This window comes from Myxocyprinus asiaticus, chromosome 38, assembly GCF_019703515.2.
Source record: "Myxocyprinus asiaticus isolate MX2 ecotype Aquarium Trade chromosome 38, UBuf_Myxa_2, whole genome shotgun sequence".
Lineage (NCBI taxonomy): Eukaryota > Metazoa > Chordata > Actinopteri > Cypriniformes > Catostomidae > Myxocyprinus > Myxocyprinus asiaticus.
This window is the reverse complement of record NC_059381.1, coordinates 24,197,720-24,218,411: the sequence shown is the minus strand read 5'-3', so window position 1 is coordinate 24,218,411 and position 20,692 is coordinate 24,197,720. Positions and strand designations below refer to the sequence as shown.

At 37.5% G+C, this 20,692-nt stretch overlaps 1 protein-coding gene across 1 annotated transcript; it reads right to left on the bottom strand.

Moving 5' to 3' along the window:
* Nucleotides 1-792: 792 nt before the first annotated feature.
* LOC127428585 (short transient receptor potential channel 2-like) lies at nt 793-20,274 on the bottom strand. Its single transcript, XM_051677009.1, has 22 exons — nt 20,149-20,274; nt 19,630-19,774; nt 19,298-19,453; nt 19,012-19,184; nt 16,741-16,823; nt 16,478-16,641; nt 16,307-16,379; nt 15,423-15,634; nt 15,062-15,291; nt 13,463-13,477; nt 12,205-12,897; nt 11,754-11,963; nt 11,128-11,292; nt 10,828-11,002; nt 5,838-6,038; nt 5,549-5,711; nt 4,909-5,001; nt 4,577-4,769; nt 4,312-4,439; nt 4,110-4,185; nt 3,811-3,925; nt 793-1,799 (listed from the first exon to the last, which is right to left on the bottom strand). The coding sequence occupies exons 1-22, from the start codon at nt 20,191-20,193 to the stop codon at nt 793-795; spliced, it is 4,515 nt and encodes a 1,504-aa protein (XP_051532969.1). The 5' UTR covers nt 20,194-20,274.
* Nucleotides 20,275-20,692: the final 418 nt, after the last annotated feature.

Below are 20,692 nucleotides of genomic sequence, written 5' to 3'. Positions count from 1 at the left end.
ATTTAAAGAGACAAGTTCATTAAACTAAAAACAATGAAACAATTCAGGTATCTTGAAATGTGTTATATGCGTGAACTTAAAATAAAGAGAAAGTAATGAATGGACATCAAGGTTAATTTATTTGAACTAATTTGTATGATAAAATTTTTCCCTACTCAAAACAAATAATTATTTTGAGCATTATGGTTTAGTGTTCTACACATAATGACTAATGCAATATAACCAGTATCACCATCTCTAAGTCACTGGTCATATATGATTATTGTTATGGGAACAGGTGTGATATTCCAGTAAAGGTAGGGAGTGTTTAAGTCTGCAGGTGATGAGTTAATTGACCTAGAGGCCTTACAGGAGCAGCAGGTGTTAAACAAGCTGTAACTTGTGCACATGGTCTCTGGGGTTATTACTCTAGTTGCATGGATTCTGTAACCATCTCAGCATTTACGTATCCAGTTCTCTGCGGTTTTGTTAATCGTGGGAAAATGTGTCCAAGTGTTTCAATAACTAAATTGATATCGCAGTAAAGTCATTTCACTAAGGCAACAGCCAATGCGTTCTCAAAGCACACTTGTGATTGCAAGTGATTTAACTGCATTTAAAAATGGTCAATCTGTGCATCGTTTTGAGTGTTGACTATTTAAACAGTTGAAAAAGCATGACATTTCTTAATAATTGTAACATTTTAGAAGACCAAACAGCCATATTGCATCTCTCAAAGCACTGTTTCTCTCTCAAATGCATTGTCTTAAAACACACACACACACACACACAAAAAATGTTTTGTGCTTGTTTTCATAAGCTAGCTTGTCTTGGAAAACTTATCCCAGTCTTTAAAGAGCTGTTAGCTCCAAGATCAAATTCCTGAGACCCAAAACCAGTGTCCTGGGAGTCATCGCTGCCGGTCGGAGATGATACTTGCTTTCCACTAAAACTGAAATTAATTTCCTTTAGGCCTGTCCTCTCTATCCTTTCCTCTATCCTCTTTGCCATGAAACTCACCAAGCTTCTCTTTTTCAGTTCAGTTTTATTGTCCTCACTTGCATTTCCCTCGGTGACTATTTTAATTACATCCTCATCTGATCTTTCCTTTAAATATTCTGTACTTACATTATTTTCACAGGCCTCTGCATTTTCTTTTATCTCGTCTCGTACATTTTCCCATGAATCACCTTCATCTGTACTTAATTCCTCTTTAATATCTCTCTCCATCATTGTCTGCTCTTCACTTTTTCCACTTACTTCAGTGTCTATGTTGGACTCTATTTCTATGACTGTTTGTGAATCACTATCTGTATTTGTTTCAGCTTCCTCCTCCACACTAATCTCAATGACTCCACCATTACTCAATTCCAAATCCCCCCCATTTCTTCCCTCTTCTCTCCCGTTGGTCTCATCCGTGTCAACTCCGTCTCCCTCTGCACCATCATCTTTCTCTCTTACACTGATTGGCTCTTCATTTGACTTCCTATCTGCTTCTATGTCACTAGCTGGTGAATCTTGCATGTCCACATCCTCTCCATTTCTCTCTTCCACAGTGTCTCGACCTTCACCAGTGTCCTCCTTATCAGCCTGTGGCTCTACATGGTGAACTGGTGGAGGTGAAGTCTTTCTCTCATTGCTGTTGAAGCCCCGAAAGTTGTTTTTGGCTCCAAGGATGTACTTCCCCAGGAAAGAAGAGCCTCCTGATGGATCTGCTTTGGGGTCATCTGAGCTGTCCAGCATGGTAGTGTGGAGCTGCTTCATTTCAGCGTGTAATCGGGCAACCACTTTACTCAGCTCTGTGATCCTGTTCCCAACATCTACAGGAAAACATTTCCAGATAATGTCAGTATTTTCACTGCTAATGCATGCTGTTTAGAAATGTGTTCTATTCTATATTGTAAAGCTGCACAATTATGACAAAAAGCATAATGGTCAATTATTTTTCTTGATATTGTATTTGTGATTAATTTTGATTAATGTAATTTACATTACTTATCTTGTATAGCAATTGCATGCCATATTCTTTATGAAAGCTCAGTTTCCATCAAGCTAAGATCTGAGTTCTGGAAATAATTGATTGCTGTTTTATACATAAAAGACAGTGCCTAAATGGTCAACTTAATATTGGCCCTCTTATCAGCATGAAAAACTCCTATTTTGAGTAAATACATTTAATGCAAGCAACCTTTGCAAAAAGCACTGTAAATAGTAAATTCTGATGCAATGGAAACATAAAACTAATACTGTAACTGACACTTTTATACTCTTGATTATTTTTTAATTAATTGTGCAGCCATACTATTCTGTATCGTGTGTACTATATCAATGCCAATCTTTTTGTATGACATAGTGTAAAAGTATAGCTTAACATACAGCCTAATAAAAAGTTTCAAATTCATTATTAATGAGCAAGATAGAAACACCTCTTCAAGCAAATTCACCCCAGTGTAAATACTAACACACTATTTGCACTTTGTCTGTTTTATATATATATATATATATATATATATATATATATATATATATATATATATATACACACACACACACACACACACACACACACACACACACTATATGGCCAAAAGTTTGTGGACACCCCCTTCTAATTAACGAATTTGGTTACTCCATTAAATCCAGTAAAGAAAAATCTTAATGTTTCTTTATGTAATGACTTGGGCTTTGTGTGCTTCCAAATTTGTGGCAACTGTTTGGGGATAGCCCTTTTCTGTTCCAACATGACAATGCCCCTGTAAACAAAGTGAGGTCCATAAAGAAATGGTTTACTGTGTCTGGCGTGGAAGAAATTGACTGGCCTGCACAAAGCCCAGACCTGAACCCCACTGATCACTTTTGGGGTGAACTGGAACAGCAACTGTAAGTCAGGCCCCATTGACCAACATCAGTTCCTGACCTCACTGATAGCCTTGTGTCTGAATGAGAGCAAATCCCTGCAGCCATGTTACTACATACAGTATAGTGGAAAGCCTTCCCAAAAGAGTGGAAGCTGTTATTACAGCAAAGGTGGAAACTGATGCCTAAGGTTTTGAAATCAAATGTTCATCAAGCACATATGGTATCCACAAACCTTTGGCCATGTAGTGTATATATACAGTACTGTGTAAAAGTCTTAGGCACATAAGATGTTTCACAAAAACTTTTGTCTTAAGATGGTTATTTATATCTTCAGCTTTACTGTGTCAATAGGAAATATAAATGTTAGACTGCCAAATATTCCTTTTGCAAATAGAATAGACTAGAAGAACAGGAGCCCTACAACAGATGGCATGGTCCCCACAGAGCCCCCCACTGAACATCGAGTCTGTCTGGGATTACATGAAGAGACAGAAGCAATTTAGACAGCCTAAACAGATAGACGAACTGTAACGAATTCTCCAAGAAGCTTGGAAAATCCTATCTGCCAACAACCAAGAAAAACTGTGTCCAGGTGTACCTAGGAGAATTGGTGCAGTTTTGAAGGCAAAGGTGGTCACACCGAATATTGATTTAGCTTTTTTTTTATGTTTACTGGACTTTTTATGACATTAATTGATAAATGAAAACTATTTATGGTATTATTTTTAAAGAAATCCTCACTGTGCAACATTTTGCACAGTACTGTATACAGTATATATACAGTATATATGCATTATATCGTATAATATAATTTTGAAATAAAACAATTATATAGAAATAATTATCTTTTTTTTATTTATTTTTTTTAGCTTTGGTGCTTTATCATAGCTTTGTCTTGTTGTACCTGACTATCAGGGTACAAATTGCAGCTATTTACACCCAGTGAAAACAGTCACTCCCTTTCAGTCATACCTTTGCGTTTTGTCTCCTCAAACTCTCTCCTTGCAGATTCAATATAGCGCTGAACAAGGGCCCGGATGACCTGCTGCTTGTAGGGAACCCGGCTCTCACCAAATGCACCATCATCCTTCAAAGTCAAATTTTAAACAGTTATAGGACACTTAGTGATGGGTTTTGTCAAAGATGTTGTAATTTATAATAAATTCTCATTGAAAAACATCACAAGTGTGTGAGTACACACAAAATTTTGTAGAGTGAAACATCTTAAAAGTGTGAAGATCAGTTAAGTTTGTTATGAAAAAGAAGCATACCAGAGATGCAATTGGAGGGTAGTCTGGAGCCGAGTTACAGTTGAGGCAGCAGCAACAGATCCTTCTGAAAATTCCTCTAAAATATAAAGAAAAACTCTAGAATCAGAATCCCTGTTGTTCTACAAATTACACTTTTCTCTTTTAGAATTTGGTTAAAATAAGCTGAGGACTACAGGATGTAAAATAGCTGAAAATAAGCAACCGTAAAAGGTAGAAAAGGGCCTTTGGAGAGGGCATGATGTTGAAGGGGACAGGCATTGTCAGTCCTTCTCTAAAGTAACTCAGATAGAGCTTAGAACGGGCAAACTTCCACTCTACATCAGCATCATCCTACAGAAAAGGAAAATGTAAATGAATAATCAAAAACTCTCCATTAGGTTTACATCAAGGTTAGTCACTTATAGACAGAACAGGTGTTTTATTTCAAGCAAGGGACAAATTAAACTTTCGAAACCTATCAAGCTTACCTCAATTTTCTGGAAAGAGTTGGTGATCATGGCAATGAGCATGTTTAGAAGGACAATGACAATGAGCAGAGTATAGATGCCATAGAGGATTCTGCCAACAAGCTCAGCCAAAGCAAACTCTTCCATGTCCACATAGGTCTGCTCAGCAACACCAAACATGGTCCAGAAGAGGAACCGAAAGGTCTCATTTAATCTGTAAATGTGAGGTTTTGAGGATAATTGTTGAAAGGATGTGGCACTGATCCTTCATTTTTAACAATAAAATGTAAACTTCAGCTCAGTCATTAAGATATACTTTGCAGATTTTTCTAAATAGATAAAGCACAAAATACCTTCCAAGATGAGGAGAGATCACATATGGGACATAAGTATTGTTGATGCCACACAGGAAGGCTGTTCCAATGATCACCAAAATGAACATGAATCTGGAGAGGAAATACCAACATACTACTGAGGTAAAATGCAAGAATGAACTACAATATACTATTAAATTGTAATTCATGAAAGAATGTCAATGACATCAAACCTCATTGGTCATCACCCAATGTGCGACATGAAGTCTGGTCATGAGACACAATGAGAACCAATATGGTTTACTGGCGTAGCTGCCATATTTGACACACTTTATTAATTATTTGATTTGATAAAGAGTAACAACTTAAATTTTGTTCTGCTGGACATACAAAGTGTTTGTATCACTCAGAAGATTTGGAATACAGTGCATAAGTCGTATCAATTACTTTTACTGTGGTTTTATGTTGTTTTTTGTCCTTGTCACTATTCACTTACATTATGGCAAATAAAATGCAAAGACTTTTTACAAATGTAACCTTCTGTGTTTCACGGAAGAAAGTCAAACAGGTTTGGAGCAACATTAAGGTGAGTCAGTAATGACAGAATTTTCATATTTGGGTGAACATTTCGTTTAATCTTTTTAATCAACATGTTGACTATTGAAACTGTACTGAATACCTCATCATGTCATCAATCATCTTCCCAATGGAGATCTGCAGGGTACCGAGAGACTCGTGCGCTGGCAGGATGTAGGCCAAGCGAGTGAAACTCAGCATGCTAGTCACTGCAAACAGCACCTCAGCAATGAGCTGGGGATCCTCCTGATGCCAGTCTTCACGCGCTGCATGGAGAAAAACAGTTGATGTTTAGAAGATGTGCCATATTGTGGTGAGAAGGGTGAGGCTATGGCTAAGTGATGCTTAGACATGGGCAGTGAATTTGTATGTCTGATTAGTTGTTCTCGCACAGGTTTTGGTGAAGTATATACACTCGTCCTGGCACACAGGTTCCTGGCACACGAGATAGCTCTTGAGCATGATGACCACTCTCAGGGCGAATGAAGCCAGGTACATACTAAGTACCATCACATCCAGACAGTTCCACCAGTCCAGGAAGTAAGTCCTCAAGCCCTCAATCCAAACCTCCTTACACTCGAACCAGAAAAATCCTGCAGATAATGATACTCCATTGTAGTTAATAATTCAAATGTTTTTGTTTATAATCATCTTAGCTGTGAAATCTGTAATATTAGCTCAAATATTATCTGTAGATCTTATCACAAAATGAATCCATGGTTTTGCTGCAGTTGTATTTATCATAACACTTTCACATATTCTGTGGTTTTTGGATATCTGTGAATAAAAATGATGTGAATCTTTGGCATTTCACTGCATGTGATGATGCGTTTCCACCTTATTTAGCAGTGTAAATCAAGCATACTTTTTATATTGAATATCTTTTAATTATTTAATGTAAATGCATACCTCATCATAATTCTTTGTATTTAACTACCCTGGCATTAATAAAATAAATAAATAAAAAATACAACTGCAGAGACAATTAATTTGCCATCTTTCTCTCTTCTGTCTTCCATAATCTATCTCTATTTCTTTTTCTATTTTTGGAAGTTGTGGAAATGTAATAGTGGATTTATCTTTTGCTGTTGGTGCAAATAGAAATGCTGTGGTTTCCCATTCATCACTATAGAAGAAGTTAATCCCACTGTAGCTTACTTCCGTGTTCCACATACAAAGGTGTCCATTGATTAGGGCTGTCACGATTATGACATTTGGCTGACGATTAATTGTCAAACAAATAATTGCGATTATGACGATTAATTGCCTGTTTTATGGTTTCCACGATTATGATGATTAATTGCCATACAAATGATCATGCTTTTGTCATGAATGTGTGCATGCATTGTTTATTCATATATAACTTATTCATGATTTCCTTTAAGGGTTTAAAAACTTATGAATGACATTAAAATATATATTTTAAATACATAAAATATCTGTTCTATTTTAGTCCACTTTAGTCACTGTTGTTGTTTTCCAAAAATTCTTCACTTTCACACGTTACTTAAGGCTCTCCGATTAAACTCACAGGACCTTATTTCACATGAAGAAAGATCTTTGAGATTCTGTGTTTCTTCATTCTATCATCTCGGGCTCCTCTGTGTCACTGCATGTCATTAACACTGTGTGTATGAACCTAAAATGACAAATAAAATTTGCCATAACATGACCGTTAAATTAAAGTGAAACGCTTTGTTTTCATTAAAATCCTCATCTGTATTTTCGCGAGAGTTTGGCGCGTGCATCACAGCACTTTAAGCCTAGTAATGAAGAGGTTCATCTTCACGCGCTCTTCAGGAAGGGCAGTCACACTGACTACACTTCGTACTACATTCACTCCCATTCAAACGCATCCGAACACAGCAGACCGGAAACTCAAGCTCATGCAAAGACGTACTAAGATTAAAGGCACTAGAGTGTTTGAAAATATTCTCTTCGGTATCAGGGTTGAATGTGAATATGAGAGTTATTCCCTATAAAAGATACACAGAGTAATGTTTTATAAATTGCAGGTATCCAAGTAAAACATGTGGTAACATATTTAGGCATAAAGATTTGTAAGGGCCAAACAGACAGAGCTAGGATGAACAATGGACCAATAATGGAAAAAACTTTGAAGAGATTTGATAGTTGGCTGTTAAGGGATCTTTCTCTTAATGGACGTATACTGCTTTCCAAAAGTGAAGGTCTTTCCAGATTGGTATCCACCTTTTTTCTACATCCCGTGATGCTTAGCACGAAATATGGGCATTACTTCCTTTGTCATGTAAACGCGGCTGTTGTTACGATGTACATCCATTCATTCTTTCGTTATGGTGTTGGGATTTTGAGGAGAGTGTGTATGATTTTGTGAGGACATACATCAATCATTATATCAGCGTGTTACTGAACGATAATAAACTGCAGAAAAGCCATAAAGATAAAGAAAGTGCAAACAAAACCGGCATGCTGTTTCTCTATCTTGCATACCGCGTGCAAATGCGAGATAACGGGGTGTAACTTAACTTCTCCGTTTAGTTTGATAGAAAGGCTTTGCAATGGCGAAATAGGGGCAAGAACTTCCTGTTCAATACAAAACCAGGAAGGGGCTCTCTCAGGTGGAAGCGACCAATGAGCCAAATGTCTGAGACCGAATGGATAATAATAAAACAAAATCTTGGGTAGGCCTAGTCCACCTTTGTCAGTCGGCCTGTGCAACTTACAGAAATGTAGTCTGGGATGTTTACCATTCCAAATGAAGGACTTTGCTATGCTATCAAATTGCTTGAAATAAGAGAGGGGGACATCTACAGGGAGAGATTGTAGCAGGTAGTTGAATTTTGGAATACAATTCATTTTGATAACATTAACCTTCCCAATCATAGATAAATGTAATGAAGCCCACCTGCCCACATCGCTCGAAAACTTTTTAATTAAAGGGTCAAAATTAACACTAACTAAATCACACAAATTTGCTGGGAATAAAATACCCAAATACTTAATGCCCTGTTTGGGCCACTGGAAGGCGCCCGGCTGAAAATCCGTTACTGGGCAGTACACTGTCAGAGCCAAAGCTTCAGATTGAGACCAATTAACTCTGTATCCCACGAACTTAGAAAAGGAATTAATAATTCTGTGGAGGCAAGGCATACATCCAGTAGGGTCAGAGATGAATAACAAAATATCATCTGTGTAAAGCAAAAGCTTATGTGACATACCTCCCGCCATCACCCCTGGAAAATCATCCTCCCTTCTTATCGCGGCTGCTAATGGTTCCAGGGCAAGACAGAACAATAAGGGGGAAAGAAAGCAACCCTGCCGGGTGCCACTATCCAGAGTAAAATAATCTGAAATTAATCCATTTGTTTGTACCGCCGCTACCAGGTGTCTATAAAGTAACTTAATCAATCCAATAAAAGTATTCTCGAACCCATACATTTCCAAAATCTTAAAAGACAATCCCATTCTACCAACATCAAACGCCTTTTTGGCGTCAAGTGAGATGGCAGCGACCAGAGTCTGATCATTCGCCACTGACCACATGATATTGATGAAATGCCTAATGTTATCAGAAGAGCTACGGCCCCGAATAAAACCCACCTGATCTATATGTATAAGAGATGTCATAACTTTACTTAATTGTTTAGCCAAAATTTTTGACAATATTTTAACATCTAGCTGGATCAGGGAAATTGGACACTAACTCTTACACTCACTTGGATCTTTGTCCTTTTTAAGAATCAGACTGATCCGGGCTTGTGTCATGGTTGGCAGAAGCTTTCCATTCCTTAATGATTATGTATAAACTTAAGCCAGTTCTGTAGCATAAGATCTAAAACATTCATCAGCAAAATCTGGCCCCGGAGTCTTGCCTGTAGGCAAGGCCTTAATTACCTCACCAAGCTCCTCCAAGGTTATCTCAGAATCAAGAGAATGTTTTTGCTCAGTCGTCAGTTTAGGGAGTTCTAATGGTTCCACAAAGTTTCTAATATCTTCATCAGTAGACGAAGATGTGGAACTATAGAGATCAAGATATAATTCTTTAAAAGTATTATTAAAATCAATGGCTGAGGTAAATATTTCACCACCAGCAGATTTCACTGAGGGAATGGTAGAAAAAGACTCTCTGTTTTATATATCTAGCCAGAGGTTTCCCTGCCTTGTCCCCCAACTCAAAGTATGATTGTCTTGCCCTGAATTGCCAAAACTCCACCACTTATATATATATATATATATATATATATATATATATATATATAAAATATACTACCGGTCAAACATTTTTAAACACTTACTCATTCTTTATTATAATTTTTTTTTTCACATTTTAGAATAATAGTAAAATCATCAAAACTATGGAATAACATAAATGGAACTATGGGAATTATGTTGTGACTAAACAAAATCCAAAATAAATCAAAACTGTGTTATATTTTAGCATCTTCAAAGTAGTCACCTTTTGCCTAGATTTTGCAAACATGTACTCTTGACATTTTCTCAACCAACTTCTTGAGGTATCACCCTGGGATGCTTTTTAAACAGTATTGAAGGAGTTCCCATCTATATGCTGGGCACTTATTGGCTGTTTTTCTTTATTATTTGGTCCAAGTAATCAATTTCAAAATGTTTTTTTTTTATTATTAAATATTAGTTCAATAATTAAATAAATTAATATGGTGGCACAATTATATTTTTGTCTACAAAACTAATTTAAATTATTTAAGCATACGCCTTCAGATCAAAAGATTTTTAAGATCACGAGAAACATTTCAGTCAAGTGTTTCAAAACTTTTGACCGGTAGTGTATATATATATATATATATATATATATATATATATATATATATATATATATATATATTGTGATGTATTATTTACTTTCACCAGAAGTCCTCCCATGTGACATTATGGGCGAATTCCATTCGAAAGTGGTCATCTCTATGCCCTACCCACTCCAAAGGACAAAGTTCTTGATGTGGGCACTCTGAAGAGAGCGTGGCATTACAGTTTGAATGTACCCTTCACTAAAAGTTTTGTAAAGGGGCCCTTTGTGAAAAAATTTACTTTTTCTTTTGTTTGGAACAATCCTTCGAGTGGCATCCCCTTCTCCAAATACCCTTCAAGGGCGCAGAAATGCCATTTGGAAAACACCCTATGTCCTGGTCTGTTGCTTTGTACGAAAAAATTTGCATGCTAAAAGTCTAGTGTGACTGCCCTTCAGTGAGACGGTTGGAGCTCAATTGAATGAGACACTCAAACACGTCGTTCAGTAAAATGTGACTAATTTAAAGTGCACAATAATCACGTTAGATAAAATAACCATGATCAGATTATTTAATAATTGTGACAGGCCTTAAGGCCTACCATTGATTTTAGGAAAATACGATTACTGGGACCTACCAACCACCCAAATCATGTGGAAGGAATTGTGCAGGATGTTCTGCTCACGAGAGGCAAACTCCTCCCGGTGCATCTCCATGGCAATGGACTCCCCCAGTAGTGTGATGAGAAACCACATATATGAGGCAGAATGGAGAAGAAATTTAATCACTGGAATCTTCAGAGTCTTTCCCAACTGGGAAAAGAAATGGCAAAAATATGTGTCAACTAGATATAGTATAATTGCTTAGGGATAACTCAGTAAACTAAGCATACAAATATTTAAGCAAAAAGTCTAATGAAGACATTTGGATCGCCCACCTTTGATTTTGGTGCAATCCAATAGATAAGGCAGAGGAGGGGCATGGTCAAGAAAATCCCCAAAGACACCAGGAGCTTCCAGACTGTTCGGCTGCCCCTCCAGCCTGACAGATTTCCACACCAGATGGAGGAGAGCACTTGCTGGCAGATCGGGTGGGCTACAAACTACAAATACATGCAAAATACAAGTACAAATGAGATACATTTTCCAAATTAGATCAACTGTGAACCAAATGCATGCATAATTAATATTATAATATGATACCATAGACTATTCAGGGCCGGATCATCAAGGGATATTTGGCAACAAAAATAAAAATTAAAAAATGCTTATTTTGGTAGACTAACATCAGACGAGGGACCCTGGGTACCCTATTGGTCAGCTCAAACTGTTTGCACCAAGGGCTCTGGTATTAAGTTTCCTTTAGCAGCCACATGGCTTGAAGCTTTGGAACCCCCTGGCAGTCTGATGCCCCAGGGCACTGGCGCCACTTGCTAAGTCTATAATCCCACCGCGATACCATTCAGGACAAACAAGGCAAGGTCATGGTTAGATTTGATTGAAATGGATAGTTTTTAAGGAAAAGCAAGGAGCCATTCTATGGGGTTAACTCTTGGGATTTTACCTGTTTTTGGTTGAGGTTGACAGCAAGCCGCAAGCGAGCCAGGTTTGGAATGCCCTCCTCAAATGCCTGCTGGTCCAGCTCGTCCTCGCTGTCCTCATCATTTCTACCACAGCTGTTTAGGATGGTGGTGACCTCACTCTGGTTCCGGCACATTCCAAGCAGCTCCACGGCAAACTCCTGGCACAATTCCTCAAGGCCAATATACTGAGGCTGTTTGAGGCAATGGCAATGATTGTGACAAATATGACAAAATTGTAATCAAACCAGAGTTTACAGAATTATTATGTCTTATCATTATATATTATATTATAGTATTATTAGAATCATCCTCTTGGGATCAAGGGTCATCAACCACAAGGTGTAGCGATATGAAAACTACCATGTAACCTCATGTCAATCAGTTAAACAGCATATGCACATCTGGAGAATCTAGAATCCTGCTTCATTCAACCTTAAATTCAGGTTCCTTCTTAGAAAGCTTGCGAAGATCCCGGCTTAGTCGGAAGGCACTGAGCATGGCATCTTCTGCAGTGATGGACAGGTAAGCACGGCTGGCAATGCCTCGGTATGTATTGATTCGTGACAAGGAGAACTTCAGCAAGTCGTATTGGCGCCCATTCCTGCACTCCAGGCACGCACATGACATTTTGTGTGGCCATGGAATGACGTGACCTTTCTGAGAGAGCATTGTCACAATGTCATATAGATCCTTCTGACAGGCCAGTGTCAATGGTGTCACTCCAGGGGCAAAATGCGAATCATCAATGGAGTGGTCAAAAATGGCCTGAGAGAAAGAGCGCACATCCATCTTGTTCCCCTTCTCTTGATCCAGTCGATCCAGGAGGCGTTTGACCACACGAGGTTGGTTGGTATCCACGGCCACCAGAAGAGCTTCATGAATCTGCCGGAAGTCAAACTTGATGCCTTGAAGAAGGGTGTCCATTGTGTCCTCATTGCCCAGCCTGATAGAAAGGTTGAGCGCTTCTCTCCATTGCCGGTCCTCAGAGTCGTCCAGCTGACGGATGATGCCATCACCCGTCTTCAGCAGGGCAGTGACCATGTGCATGTTCCCCTCTCGGATGGCATCAAGGAGCTCCGTGGGGAAGCGTAACTTCTTGTTCACTATCTCGCGCCATTGGTCAGGCTATACAAAAGAGAGAATAAATTATAACTCTTACAAAGCCATTAAAGAGAAATGAGATATCCTGTTAAATTAAGGGGCTAGACTCATTTGAATAAAGTCAATAACCCATATCATAGACTGTTGTTAATTATGTTCCACTGCCCTTTAATGTCTAAAGACTGTTTAGAAGACACTGTATTTAAGATAAAATGATTAAATTATTATATACACAGACTTACAATACACACATACAATATGTAAGATTTTATATTAATTAATAAACCCAACATATATTACAAACATAAAGTGCTTTAAAACATTACATTTAAGCAGTCACAATTTATGTCTTTCCAAAGCTGCTTTATAAATAGTGCCTTTCAACTCCCTCAGTAAACAAGACAAAGGGGACTGTGGCAAGAAAAAAGTACAGCAGATGAGGAGGAAAGTAATAATTTAAACTTAATTCATGTCAAAGCACTCAATTCTATCACTGATCCTTTAGGAAATCTACAAGTTCTAGAGATTTTAGTATATAAATTCAGAACAAATTCACATTTTCTCATAATGAACAATATATATTTCTTACCGTGAGGTTTTCCATCTTGAAATGATCCGAAAAATATATATATTTATTACAGTGGTACTTAATCAGTAGATTACTGTCTCACATGTCAACTGCATATACAAATATCAAACAGACGTCTTCAAGCAGCTTCACAAGTCAGTCAGTAACAAATGTTTTGTGAGGCTCTGATGCCGTGAATCTGAAGTGAGTGCTTATGTGAGTCAACACGCCTGAATGATTAAATTCTGAACAAAGCAAACAACAGGTATCATTTCCCAATGGACACAACCAATTAAATTCGCAACTGTAACACTATGTTGCATGTCATTAGTGCTCACTAAGGACTCCTCATTTTCCACTCCCTCTATCAGTACACATCCTCCTTTCAAAACCTCTGTAAACATACCCATTTTTTTTTGTTGCACAAACTCACCCTCTAGTAGCTTTGGAACCAGAGAAAAGTGTTTTTAAACTTTAATTATAAGTGACTGGCTCCATCACTTTGAGTCACTTTAACCCAGAAATACATATGTTTTATGCACTAAAGTGTTTCTGGGTAAAAGTGACTCAAAATGATGGAGCAAATCACATATTGTCTTCATTAGAGTGACTGTTTTCACTAGGTGTAAATAGCACCTGCCACATAGCTTGGCTATTTGCACGCAAATAGTCTGGTGGAAACACATTGAAGTCACACTGCGCCTGTCACTGCAATGGTGTAGTGTTTTGAGATGGTGTATGTGCTTTTTTGTATCCATGTATACTTTCCTGGTTACTATGATTTTACTACAAAATACCATGGTGATACAATGGTTACTGTAGTAAAACCATGGTTCATTTTTGTAAGGGAATGTAAGATTTAGGGGTTCATGTAGGGTGTCTGTGGGACTAAATAAACAAACACACTCCAATTATGCCCCTATTCTGTATGTTAGTGTTTAATTAGGAGTGCAAATAGTATCTAACACTATTTGCACTTAGTCGCTAGTAGCTATTAAAATTTTATATCCAAGTTTTGTCCCACCGGGGTGCAAATAGCAAAGATGCTTTTTGTTGCTATTTACCCTTAGTGCAAACAGCCTCTGCCTTTTTTTCAATTGTGAGAACATTTCTGAAAAAAATTACAATGGTTTCTTTGAACATTCTAGTTGACACCACAAAGAGAGTGAATGGTTTCTTTGCTTTTAACATCATGCCAGCTCCTATGGCGATTTTAAAACAGGTTAACAAGATAACACAACAAAAAAAAAATGTTTAAGATCCATTTTTAATAGGAACTCTAAGAGAATGAACGACAGGAATGACATCATGCATATTTACAGTCCAAACATGTTAACCAATAACATATTTGATACATCAGACTGCCTTAATGACATAGTATAAACATAATAACCAAATTAAAAAAACAAAAACAAATACAGTCTTTTACGCCAAGCATACATGTTCTCCAAGTTTCAATTGTTAATAGGGCATACACTGTTTATTGACAGGCAGTTCACTTTGTCCAATGCCTCGGAATCTTAGAGAAAACCTTATTATAATTTGCATTTTGCCTTTTTTTTTTTTAAAGATCTTCCAAGATAATGGACATAATGTGACCGCAGTGCTTTTCACTCAGTTTATCCATATGATACTTGGCTCTACTGTGTCACCGCAGGTGCTGGCGTGCTGCTGAATGCGGTCTGGAGGGAATCTGTTGGAGCAAAGAGGACATGAAACCAGAAGCTCATCTGCGCCAGAGTCAAAAACAGGAAAAGAGTGCCGTGAGCTCATGACCCCCGAGAGTTCAACTGGATCAGAATCTAGGCAGGTGGCGGCATGGAGAGGCAGGTAATCAGGACTGAAGGATACTGCATGGAAAGAAAGCATGAGAAAAATAAACAAATATGTTTAAAAGAGATGCAGAGCATAGTGATACAGTCTACAGTCTACTGCTTAAGTCATGATATCAGTTACCAAATTTGCATGCACAATAAATTACCTCCACAAAGAGGACATAGCGTCTCAGGAGATAATGGCTCAGTAGAGCTCTGTGGAGCATGGCAGGTGGATTCCTGTAGGTCCACCGGGCTCTGATCAAGTCTGCTGGCTTGTTTCTCTGTTCTGACACCTTTGGATGTTGTTATGGGTTCATCTGTGGAAGCTGCAGCTCTGGACCTCTTCAATGTGGTGCCATGGTTTACAAGGCTCTGGCTGCATGACCACCATATAGTGATGAGACTGATACAGTCAGTAGCCCCCAAGAAGTATTTGGACATTTAAGCTACACTTAAAAATGTCTGAGTGTCATTGCATTAGACGAAGTATCAAATCAAGTGGCATTTATCTTAATGAAAAAGAACACAAGCAGACTTTTCAAGCGCAACATTTCACAAAAAGAAGTTTATTTGGTTTTAAATGATAAAGCAATAGCTCTACTGTTCAAAATTGAGACAAAACATATTTGGATACTTTCTGGGCATCAAACTAAGTGGAACATGTCTGCAGCTTTCAAACATCCTCTGACAATTACTTTAGGACCAGTTAAAAGTAATTGCAAAAATGGCTATGAAAAGTGAAGTTAGTTCTGAGAGAGTGTCAAGCCACTTTATATTTAGTTATCTAATGCAATGCAATTCATACGAATTAACTGTGGCTTAAGTGTCCAAATACATTCTGGGGCCACTGTAAATTTAATTATTATTTAATATATACTGGAATTACAACTTAACTAACTGTGCAATGTGCAAATGATTATCCAGAGAAACATTACATAATTTAACATTAATTGCTTTTTTGGAGGTCAACATCTAACAAAAGTCTGAAGAACCCGACACTTTGGTTCTTCTTCTCTGACTGGTCATTTTTGTCCAGGGCAGTGCATACCGTGCCTTTGACTTCCTCCTCTGCTCCTGAGCGGTCCTTACAATATCACTGGACATCCTAAGTCCACCAGAATCTATCCATACAGACAGAAGCACTGTCAACATTTGTATGATCTACAGTAAGCATTCTGTTTCTCTGATTTGTCTGTGTGGTGGCCAAATAATAACTTGCCTGGTGGGCTTTTCATGTTATTGTCTCTGTGAGGAGTTGTACTAGATGCAGTGCTGCATGGGGATGATGATAAGGAGCGACTGCTAGTCTGGGCAGCTTTGACCATGCGCTCGGCCCAACTTAAACTCCCAGGCTTCGTTTGGGCATCATTTGGGGAGCCATCTCTATCAGAATACAGAGAAACTGACTACCATGTTAACACAAATAAAAAAAATGTAATGCAAAAAGTGTGGATTGTGTAAGCATAAAACACTCAAACTCACCCTGTGATTCGTCCAAAAAATGTGTTTTGAACAGCTGGGCTGGAGAGCCACTCTCTCACAGATGTCATCTTGTATGGTGTGCACTGTAATAAAAAATAAAAAAATCATAAAGGTTTCTATTACTCTGCAGGGCTCAACAATTTTGGGCCAGTTCAACTGTCACTTGCCCTGTCTTGCTAAATCTTATATTCACTGATCTTGTACATGTGTTTTTGTGCCATGAAAACATTTGGTTTTCATGATTTATTAAACATGAGCCAATTCTGCCAATTTAAACTTGTCACCAAGATGACATTATCTAGCTGAATTACATGGATAAGGTTGTTGAAATTGCAAGAATTACTTGTAATTGTCTTGGAAGCATAACAAGTTAGCAATGTTTCTCACCATATGCCATCATTTTCCAGCAAGTGTGTTTATGAATTTATGACTTCCATATCATATTATTGCACATTTTGTAAAGAACATTTTAAATTTAATGAAAAATAAACATTTCTTTTATCACATATAAAAAAGTACCATACAAATTTTATAATTTTTGTAAGGTGGGGTCAGTGAAAATATTGGTAGGGCAAGTAAAAATCTACTAGCCAGACAAAATTAATTATAATATTAATAATAATAATAACAATAACTGTTGAGTCCTGCCCTGTATATTATAAGAGTGGCATATCTGGTATAAGAAAGTGGTTTAAATGCTAACTTTAATCTTTTATTACTAATTTGTAACAAGATAACTGCACGTCAGCTTGTTTTTAAACTAGGGCTGTCAATTTAACATGTTAATTCAGTGTGATTAATTATATAAAAATAATGCGTTAAAAAATGTATGCAATTAATCATGTCCCTGAACCGTAATATAGAATATTCCTACCATCGGAGCAATTCAAGTTTAAAGTACCACATGTTTTCAGCAGGGGGCAGTAAGTGAAACTCCAGCTGTATAGGCAACGCATTGCTGTACAGACAACAATAAAGCTGTTCAGCTTGTAGTCCAAAGGGCCGGAAGATGAGATCCCTTGGGATTTTTCTATGGGTTTTTATGTATAAAATAAGGTCTGTGGTGAACATTACTTGACGATACATGGTGGTTTTGTTCTACAACATAAATTACACACTTTCATAACTCAAACATGAATTTTGAAGCCGTATTGAATTGCATACTTCTTTTTTTTTTTTTTAAATACGCACGGCGACATTACATCAAAATGACCGGTAACAGTGTCATTCCCTAGTTGCTGCTTATATCCAATTTTAAGAGGGAAAATAACAAGAAACATGCTGGGTCATAAATTATTTAATTCATTGTCAAACAGAAACTTGACCAATTTGGAAAACATTTTTCTAAAAGTTTTTAAAATTGTCACAAACCCTCTCTCTCTTTTGCACGCACACACATTATCTCTTACTCAAACGCACATGAGGAATGAGTGTCCCACCAACCAACAGGTATTTTTAGGGGATTTGATTGGTTCTTAAGAACGCTAATTCATTGATTTGAGACAATCACAATGTCCTGTTCGTAAAGTTACGGAGTCGAACAAAAGAATCGATTCTTTTATTAGAGTCAACTCCAATACTGGGACGATTTGGACTCGGGGAATCCTCTCTTTTGGAGTAGACTCCCCATCACAAACCACACTTAGAATTGCTTGACACCAGCGACAAGATGAGAACGCATTCTTGCGTTAAAAAAAAAAAACAGCTTGATGGAAGGCAATTCCGAAGGCATGGATCTTGAGAAGTGTTATTTTAAGTTTCAACTTAAGTTTTAACTTGACACAGCAACATAAAAATGCTGTTTATGACACGACACAACCAAAGTGAGACGCTCCAAAAGCGTCCGTCTGAGGCATGATGTGTACACTGAATGTGTCCTTAGACAAGCCCTTATAATACATCTGTCTTGGACTGTAGGCCAATGATAGGCTTATGTTCAATAATATGGAAATAAACAATATACTGCCTTCTAAAGCCACGTCTTATCAATGTCTTATCAACTCATCTGGTCTGCCACAATAATGTAATGCATTTTAAATATCTGAATTATTTTATTTATAATTATTTAAATATAACTATTTATAATTATTTACCAGTAATCATAATATATCTAATTATTATGTGAGAGCCTTTCTCACTTAATATTTATATATACAATTCATTTGATTAATTAATCAGCATATTACTATGTAATTAATTAGATTACAATTTTAAGCACAATCATCTATAATCAAAGAAACAATATGATGAATCCTTCATTAAACTTCTCACCAGATTTTGAGGAACAACTGCTTCCTGTTTGTCTGCTGCCTCTTCAGCCTGATCTTCTGTGGTGCGGATGCGCAGAAATGACAGACCAAACTGCAAGCGTTTATTGAACGGCTGAGTGCAGGTGACTCGCAGTCTGTCCCAGCTGTCCTCAGCAGCCTGAGGGAGAAAATCAGCTGGACAAAGATGCATTGAAGACATTAACTAATCAGTGTTTGGTCTTACACAGTTGTGTGCGATTCTGAATATAAGTTGCAAGCAATGGCAAGGAATTTGCATGCATGTATACCTTTTTTGAACATGCGCACGGTTTGGCGGCCAGTACCCTCTTTTGAGTCAGCTGGACTCATGAGTGTTGCAGTGGGCAGCAGTGTGACGTACGGATGGTGTAACGGCCAGGAGGAGCGGCCAACATCAACCTGAATGAATGCAGAGCCACAGTTCCCTTTACAAACAGAAACAGGAAGACCATGAACTTTAATTGTAAAGACCATATATTTTTGGAAATCAAAAGAGACACTCAAATGTTTCAGTATATGCGAAAATGCAATGTCACAATAGAAAAATGATTTACGTTTGATGACAGAACATAGCTTGAGATGATTATGTGGACACACCCACCAACATCAATGAATCCTATGACAAATGCTCGCTCCATCTGTAATTCCACTCTGAGTACTCCACTGCGGTCCTGCGCATTACATAACCATGGTCTGCTGTTCCCACCTCCATCACCACACAGGTTATCCACACCATTCTTACTATCCTGCAATTCAACCATATAAGAAAGGGACATTATAGATGACACTATAATAACTTCCATTCATCACATTAACAAACATTATTACATTACCTAATAATCTGTTAAGCATTACATAAAGCAGATTTAAACAGAAATGGCATAACTTCTTATGTTTTCAACTATTGTCACAGCACAGGTACAAAGAGATTAGTTAATATAGAACATTATTCAAATTTACATTAACTCTTATTCATTATATAATGTTTCTTAGTGACTTACTATTGGTTATCTTAAAGTGTTTCTAAAATATTACCATTAATTTGACTGTAATGCCATCATGTACAATGTATTAATTGCTATATAACCTTACAAACAGGATAATTCGCTCGGAGATTTACCTGTGATGTAAACGAGACGATATGTTTTATTCTGATTGGAGCCATTGTAAAAACGACTCATTCCCAATAACAGAGAAAAATCACTCTTCCGTATTCACATCAGCGAAGCCGCCTTTTCGATTTTTCCCGCCAACTCAGCGCCGCCCACAGATTCCCCTCATCCGGTTATAAACAAATTCAACAGGAAGAGACGATGCCCTCTGGTGGCCCTCTCGTGCCCTCTTATACTTAAGACTTAAGTTAATGCTCATTTAAAATAATCACTTCAGAAAATGGTGCACCATTTCCTGTCAATTTCAATCACATTTGGCATTTTATTAAATCTTAGGACTCTATAAACAAATGAATCTCCATTGTGATTGAATCAGTCAATGTGAGCACACTTTGATCATTCTTTATAGCAAATCTATTCACCCCCACTTAAAAGAAATATTCAGAGTTCATTACAAGTTAAGCTCAGTCGACAGCATTTGTGGCATAATATTGATTACCACAAAAATAATTTCGACCTGTCCTTCCTTTTCTTTAAAAAAGAAAAAAAAGG

Excerpts from the sequence above, each read along its gene's own strand:
- LOC127428585 (XM_051677009.1), bottom strand. The coding sequence starts at position 20,193 with ATGGCTCCAATCAGAATAAAACATATCGTCTCGTTTACATCACAG. Across the intron at positions 4,770-4,908 it reads ATCTCTCCTCATCTTGGAAG|ATTAAATGAGACCTTTCGGT; the intron begins GTATTTTGTGCT and ends TCACATTTACAG. Across the intron at positions 4,186-4,311 it reads GCCCTTTTCTACCTTTTACG|AGGAATTTTCAGAAGGATCT; the intron begins GTTGCTTATTTT and ends TTTATATTTTAG.